This window comes from Pinus tabuliformis, chromosome 3_1 (assembly GCF_031772625.1).
Source record: "Pinus tabuliformis cultivar Carrire ecotype Pingquan chromosome 3_1, CPIR1, whole genome shotgun sequence".
Taxonomy (NCBI): domain Eukaryota; kingdom Viridiplantae; phylum Streptophyta; class Pinopsida; order Pinales; family Pinaceae; genus Pinus; species Pinus tabuliformis.
This window is the reverse complement of record NC_142301.1, coordinates 452049868-452057590: the sequence shown is the minus strand read 5'-3', so window position 1 is coordinate 452057590 and position 7723 is coordinate 452049868. Positions and strand designations below refer to the sequence as shown.

Genomic DNA, 7723 nt, shown 5'->3' with positions numbered 1-7723 from the left:
AAACAATTTGTGGACGAGGTCATGACTTACTGAGACAACAACGTTCAAATTTTTGTGTGAGTAATTTGTAGACCAGGTCAAGACACCTTTTAATAAGGTTCAAACTTTCGGACTATTAATTTGTGGACGGGGTCAAACCCTTACCCATCCAACACATGACCTCTCCCCATCTAACACGTGGCTCACCTGCCTCGTCTTAACGGTTAAATATTTAAGTAGATCAAAATCTCTCACCCAAATTTGACTATATATTAACCCTCATTATTTTACATATGATTCATGATTTCTACTCGGCAAGTATCGATCAATGTTCTGATTGATCTCACTGTGTTAGGATCGATCTATCACTATCTTTTCTGTAAGTAACGGGTTCATGATTTTGGTTGAGGACAATCACTATCTTTTCTGTAACTAATAGTATCGATCAATGTTCTCATTGATCTCACTGTGTTATGATCGAGTTATGATTGATCTCACTGTGTTAGGATATATCTATCACTATCTTTTCTGTAAATAACGAGTTCATGATTTTGGTTGAGGATAATCACTATCTTTTCTGTAACTAACTTTGATATTCATATGGGTATTTGGGAAGAATCATGTTTTTACTTAGGGTTTTTATTATGATGAATTTACATTTTTACTATACATTTCCATCCACACCAATAACAGGTTGTAATTCCAAACGTGTGGATCAAGCCATATATTCCTTATAAGCTACTTTTGTTTTGTACCCTATTTGATTTCTCACAATCTATTTTTAGTAAAGGATTAATTCAATTATCTATGATGTTGATATCAGTTTTTTAACCTTTTGTTTAATTTCTTTTATTTCAGGACAAATCTAGCACCATGCTGTGTAGGTCAAAGAGGTCAGCACCGTGTATGTCAAAGAGGCTAGCACTCCCACGAGAGTTGGAGATCATCCCTAATCTCCCAGATGATATAGCTCGAAACTGTTTGCTTAGAGTGCCTTACAAATGGCACTCTACACTCAAACTGGTGTGCAGAAAATGGAATGAGATAGTGAGCGACCCCAAGTTCTACAAGGACCGAATGACCACCGGAACAACCGAACAGTTGATATGTATGATCCAGGTGGGTTTGCAAGGCATAGTAGTATTAGACCCTGTCACGCTCACCTGGGATATCCTACGTCAGAATCTTGATTTCCCTATTTTTATTCGAAGTATACCAATGGTCGATGAGTGCGTTTGCGTTAAGGGGAAGCTAGTTATCTTCGGCGGAATTTTTATTGAGAAGGCTGTTTATATTTTTGACTTCGCTTCTGCCAAATGGCGCCGAGGAACCGACATGCCCACCAAAAGGTATCGCTTCGCCTGCGCCGCATCTTCCTCTACGGGGCTCATCTACGTTGCGGGAGGGAAATACGGCGGAACTGTTTTGTCCACAGCAGAGGTTTATAATGTGGAAGAAGACAGATGGGAAATTCTTCCTCCAATGACCCAACAACGATTCGGGTGTCAAGGATTTTTTCTGGGAGAAAAATTCTTTGTATTCCGCGGTGAAGATGGAAATAATGCAGAATTTTTTGATCCAAAGACGGGCGTCTGGACAAGGGTGGATAATATGTGGAGATTCGAACGATCGTTCAAGTTGTCGTGCATAGTTGCTTCTGGGCACTTGTATACATCCACAGAAAATCAGTTGATGAAATATAATGCTGAAGAAAACGATTGGGTTATTCAAAGCGTTCTTCCTGCACAATTTCCTGAAATTTCCAGTACTGCAGAGTGGCGGGGCCATATATTTGTGTGTAAACCCAGTAGCGATTTTCTCTATCCTCGTCAGTTTTGGCATCTGTTGAACCCGTTGACTAACGAGTCTATTGAATTCGATTTTCTCTGTCCTCGTCAGTTTTGTTATCTGTTGAACCCGTTGACTAGCGAGTCTATTGAATTCGAAGTACCCGAAAACTTTGTTGGTGAAACTATGCATTCTGCAACAGTCGAGATCTGAATATCGTCTCCAGCTGAAAAGTTTTCCACCCTCTCTGCTAATTTTATCGCGTCTTTTTGTATCTTTGTGGTTTCCAGCCTTGCTGTTAACCGTATCCAGTCTTTTTTGATCTTTGTATTTGTGTTTTGATTTAATTTGTTTTTATAAAGATACACCTCTGAAGTTTTCAAAAATTAGTTTTTCCTATTTAATTTAATTCACGATTCAAAAATGAGTTTGCTTCCCATTTAATTAAATTCAGGTTGGAATAAGATGCGTTTTCGAAATTTTGAAAAATAATTATAATGAAGAAAAAATAAATTTGTTTTAATAAAATATTAAAAATAAATAAACAATATAAAAGTTTTATAATTTAATAAGCAGTTTAATAATTGTATTTAGAGATTTAGTAGGGTAGATATGTTACAATGTGTTATAATTTTATCTTATTTAAGATTTCATTTATTCAAATTATATTAAAAAAAGATAAAAACAAAATTAAGATAAAACAATTAATTTAATGTTGGTAATTTTTGGATTCCAAACTTTAAATATAATATTTTAAAATATAATATATTCATCTTATGTCTGGAGATATGTAAAGTAATTTAATGTAACTTAAACGTTTTGATTTGGTAAAAACTAAAAATAACTCTATAAAATTTAAATAATAATAAAATAGAAAAAACTTCATGGTATGAAGAACCCATGGTATTCAAGTGGAATATAACCTATTTAAGGGGGAATTAAAGTATCCTAGATCCATCTTAGTTTGATGTTATATTTAGATAAATAATTAGCTATAGAAACGGATGGTGTTGAATCCATGTGGCATGCAAAGGTGGTATTTTCAATGACACTAGGTTTTTTTTGTATGTTTTGTTTTTAGCATTGAATAGATGAATACAAAATGTGTATGTGTAGAAGCTTGTTCATTCTAAGGGCTTCTTTGATGATCACTTTAGAGTAACATATGTAATATATTCTTATAATTTGTGTAGTAATGTAAGTTTAGAAACCAAAAAACTTAACTATGAAAGTGAGCTAGGGTGGTAGTGGATTGTGGGGAAAATATTAGGTAACATGTCGTTATTGCATTTTATCTACCATATTTGCCTACCGCCATCCACTTTTTACAAGGTTGGAAGAAATATTGGGTAAAATATAATGCTATAATATTACATTTTACCCAATATTTCCCCTCATTTGGTCCACTTTTTATATTTGAAATTTAAAAGTAATCAACCTCAACTATAAAATTATAAGGGTGAGGGTAAATATTTAACGATATTTAATATTTAGGCTCGCCATTTTTACTAAGTGGGAGTGGTAATAAATATTACGTAAAATAAAGCAATTTAGTATTATATTTTATCCAAGATTTTCTCTCACCCGCTTCACTTTTTATTAAAAAATGTCTTTATATTTGTGGTTCATAAGTAAACTTAACTCCTATTTAAACATTTGATTCCAGTATGGGATAGATGTTGTAATGTTTAGCATTTTGACCCAATCAAAATAAAATAAAAAACAAATTAATAAAAGAAAGAAAATGAATTAGAAAATTAGGGAAGCCATAGCGATTGAAAGATGACCTAATAATCTTAATAGGGATACCTAGTGGAAAATCAATAGTTGTTGGATTCCCAGCCTTTCCTCTTAGCTTCCTCCCTTTCGTTTCTCCTTCTCCTCCGTTAGATTTTTATATTTTTTAATTTTCCCCGTTGAGATTGGTTCCTTGATCCCTTCCCTCTTTTTTTTCATTCCTTTTTAACTAAAAAATACCTTAATTAATATTAAATTCAATTATTCTTAGTACATGAAAGAATTTCTATTATTTATTCATTTTTCTAATTAAATATTTTCTTCTCATTTCATTTAAGTTTAATATTCAACCCATTTTTTTTTATTTTCTACTTAAAAAATAACCTAATTAAAATTAAATTTGATTATTCATAGTAACTACAACCAAATAAAAAGAAAATCTTCTTTTATAACTTGTTATTTCTTTCACATTTTAGTTAAGCTTAATAATTACCATTTTAATTTTTATTTCATTAAAAAATTTAGTTGAATTAAATATTTAACCATTTTAATTTTAATTTTATTAAAAAATTAGTTTATATAAAACAATTAATTTATTGTTGGTAGTTTTTGGATTCCAAATTTTGAATATAATATTTTAAAATATAATATCTCTATTTTAAAATATAATATATTCATCTTATGTTGGGTTCTCTAGTCAATATGCTAGAGAAATGTAAAGTAATTTAATGTAACGTAAACTTTTTGATTTGGTAAAAACAAATTAAAATATGGTAGAGATGTGTAGCTTAATAGAATGTAAACATTTCAATTTGGTATAAATAAACTAAAAATAACCCTATAAAATTTAAATAATAATAAAATAGAAAAAGCTTCATGGTATGAAGAACCAATGGTATTGAAGTTGAATATAACCTATTTAAGGGGGGAATTAAAGTATCCTAGATCCATCTTAGTTTGATGTTATATTTAGATAAATAATTAGCTATAGAAACCATGGTGTTGAATCCATGTGGCATGTAAAGGTGGTATTTTCAATGACCCTAGGTTTTTTTTTGTATGTTTTGTTTCTAGCATTGAATGGATGAATACAAAATGTGTATGTGTAGAAGCTTGTTCATTCTAATTGCTTCTTTGATGATCACTTTAGAATAACATAGGTAATATATTCTTATAATTTGTGTAGTAATGTAAGTTTAGAAATGAAAAAACTTAACTCTGAAAGTGAGCTAGGGTGGTAGTGGATTGTGGGGAAAATATTAGGTAACATGTCATTATTACATTTTATCTACAATATTTGCCTACCACCATCCACTTTTTACAAGGTTGGAAGAAATATTGGGTAAAATATAACGCTATAATATTACATTTTACTCAATATTTCCCCTCATTTGGTCCACTTTTTATATTTGAAATTTAAAAATAATCAAACTCAACTATAAAATTATAAGGGTGAGGGTAAATATTTAAAGATATTTAATATTTAGGCTCGCCATTTTTACTAAGTTGGAGTGGTAATAAATATTACGTAAAATATAGTAATTTAATATTATATTTTATACAAGATTTCCTCTCACCCGTTTCACTTTTTATTAAAAAATGTCTTTATATTTGAGGTTGATAAGTAAACTCAACTCCTATTTAAACATTTGATTCTAGTATGGTATAGATGTTGTAATGTTTAACATTTTGACCCAATCAAAATAAAATAAAAAACAAATTAATAAAATAAAGAAAATGAATTAAAAAATTAGGGAATCCCTAGAGATTGAAAGACGACCTAATAATCTTAATAGGGATGCCTAGTGGAAAATCAATAGTTGTTGGATTCCGACCCTTTCCTCTTAGCTTCATCCCTTTTTCTCCTTCTCCTCCCTTAGATTTTTATATTTTTTAATTTGCCCCGTTGAGATTGGTTCCTGTCAGGCTCCAAACATTACATATAAAAAAAAAATTATTTAATAACTATTAACCATTCCATTCCTAACCTTTAATTACATCGTCAATAATCCTACACATATACAAAGGTAATGACATTTAACCATATCCATGTCTACAAGGTGCGCACAATACACAACCCATATTTCATAAGGATTACGAGGTTTACAATGATCATTCCACACCATGTGACGTGTACCAAGTCTGCGTTATGTTACATACTGTACAATTTATTAAACATTCAAGGCCACCTCTCCCGAGATACCTCGAGCCTGCTGACCATTGTCCGGTTCTGCCGTGGTCGATGCATCTCCGTCCATCTGGTGGACTTCAACGGCTGGATGGCACTAGGCCATGTGACACACGGTTCTTTACAGCCTGGCCGCTTGGCTAAGCAGCTTCGCGCCAAGCTACTTGGAGGTTCACCGGTTATCCGACGGTGGAGAGCCTTCTGCTGCAGATCAAGGGTTCTCACGATGCCACGAAACGGTAACTAAGGCTTCAGCTATATTGAGATGTATTCCGCCTTCGACGCATTGTTTTATTTCATTTTTGCATTCCTCAGAGTGTTAGCAGAGCACTGCTCCTTAGCGTTCTTCCGTGGATACACAGGTCTTCGGCCTTCTACAGCTATGAAGGTATTCGTTTCTCCAACACATATATACTCTGTTCATTTGCTCAAGTAACATTATATTCCTACTGAGCTTAAGATACAGTCTTTGAGATTTCTCCATGGCTGAGGTTACTGTTATAGTTTAATGTTGTCTTACGCTTCCCTCTGCACAGGTTATTAACATTTGGTTGTTATTTCTACTCAGATGGGTGTTGTCACTTCCTCCGAGTATGCAGAGATAATTCTCAAGGAAGCGAGATCGCCCCTTTGCATCTGGTCAACAAATCTCTGGTAAGCCTCGGAGACTTAGTTCCCGATTTTTTTAGTTTTCGTCTCGGGCCTGTACTGAGAGGTTACTCCCATGACAGGGACGGCGGGTTTCCTCAGTTTCTTTCACCCAGTTAGGAACCTCTCCGCCATGAGGCCTTCTAGCCTTAGCTTTCATTTCAATATTCGGTAGACTGTTACCCTCTATTTGTATGTGATTGCTGGTTCTCCAGAACGCAGCCATGACTTCACCATTGTAATATTTCGACCCGTAAAGGTTTGACTCGGTGGTCTCCATTATATAGATACACAGATAAACAATGAGTTCAGTTTTTTGATCTATACAGTGTCCATACATTACTGAGAGCATTCGCTCTTCCGTATATAGTTTAATGGCGATTTTCCAAGTTGAATGCATCTGTGTATTTGTGCTCACGTTCACTGTTCTATTTTGGCTTTTCTTGCTTAATAAATGGCATGGTGTTTGTATTTATCCGGCTCGATGCCTGATCCAGCCAAGCGTAAGCCATGGCTCGGCATGAGGGGTTTCATCGTAGCAGATGCCTGTTGTTAACCGGCCGAAGGGTTGCATATTATTTATGATTACCATGGCCGGCCTCGGCACTCATTCTTTCTCTTATCATTGCATTTGATACAGGAATAAGCAATGTGTAATTTATTTATATGTTATCATTCGTATGCGCACATTTATATAAGTTATTTCAATGAGGATGTTTAATGTACTGTCTCAAAATGTTATTCATGATTTCACCGGTTAAAAAAAGAGATAATGCAATTTCTGTATTTACTTTGTTTATAATGATAGCTCCATTACCTCTTTGTTTTGATCGGCCGCGAGCCTCTCTCATCTCGATGCTGGAATGTGTATTAGATGCGCGGGGTTTATTGTTTACGCTACACACAGTGCTACTGTGCCTTCCGAGCTCGACTAAGTATTTATATGGATATATGTATATAGGTTCTTCCTATGTTTATCATATGTTACCAGGTTTGACCCCATTCGAAGTTACAAGAACGGATGTATGTTCATTGCTTTTGGTTTAACAGTTATATATATATATATATCTACATCTTCTTTATTCCAGTTTTCGAGTGAACTCGTTCGCGTTTTTCCTTATTTCTGTTTCATATACACAGGGGTCTGTCGAATAGGTAGCCACACTGTAATTACAAATCTTTAAAGAATATATACCAGGGTTTAGTAGAGTGTTGTAACCGCAGACTCTGTGGTTTATAATTTACACAGTAACCTGTTCATAATTCTCTGAGGCTGGATTGTTGTCTATAATGCACACAGAAAAGCATATCTGTGTATTTGTGCTCAGGTTCACTGTTCTAATTTGGTTTTTCTTGCTTAATAAATGGCATGGTGTTTATATT

The 7723-nt window shown here is 33.7% G+C and overlaps 1 protein-coding gene and 1 long non-coding RNA gene across 2 annotated transcripts; both read left to right on the top strand.

The window, feature by feature from the left end:
* Window positions 1–885: 885 nt before the first annotated feature.
* Window positions 886–1980, top strand: LOC149187705 (F-box/kelch-repeat protein At2g44130-like). Its single transcript, XM_089409740.1, has one exon. It carries the CDS (start codon window positions 886–888, stop codon window positions 1978–1980), a length of 1095 nt encoding a protein of 364 aa, XP_089265866.1.
* Window positions 1981–5942: 3962 nt separating this feature from the next.
* On the top strand, window positions 5943–6739 carry LOC149187704 (uncharacterized). The gene is made up of 3 exons (XR_016256210.1): window positions 5943–6080; window positions 6261–6346; window positions 6424–6739. It is a non-coding gene; the product is annotated as an uncharacterized LOC149187704 (long non-coding RNA).
* The last annotated feature ends 984 nt before the right edge of the window (window positions 6740–7723 follow it).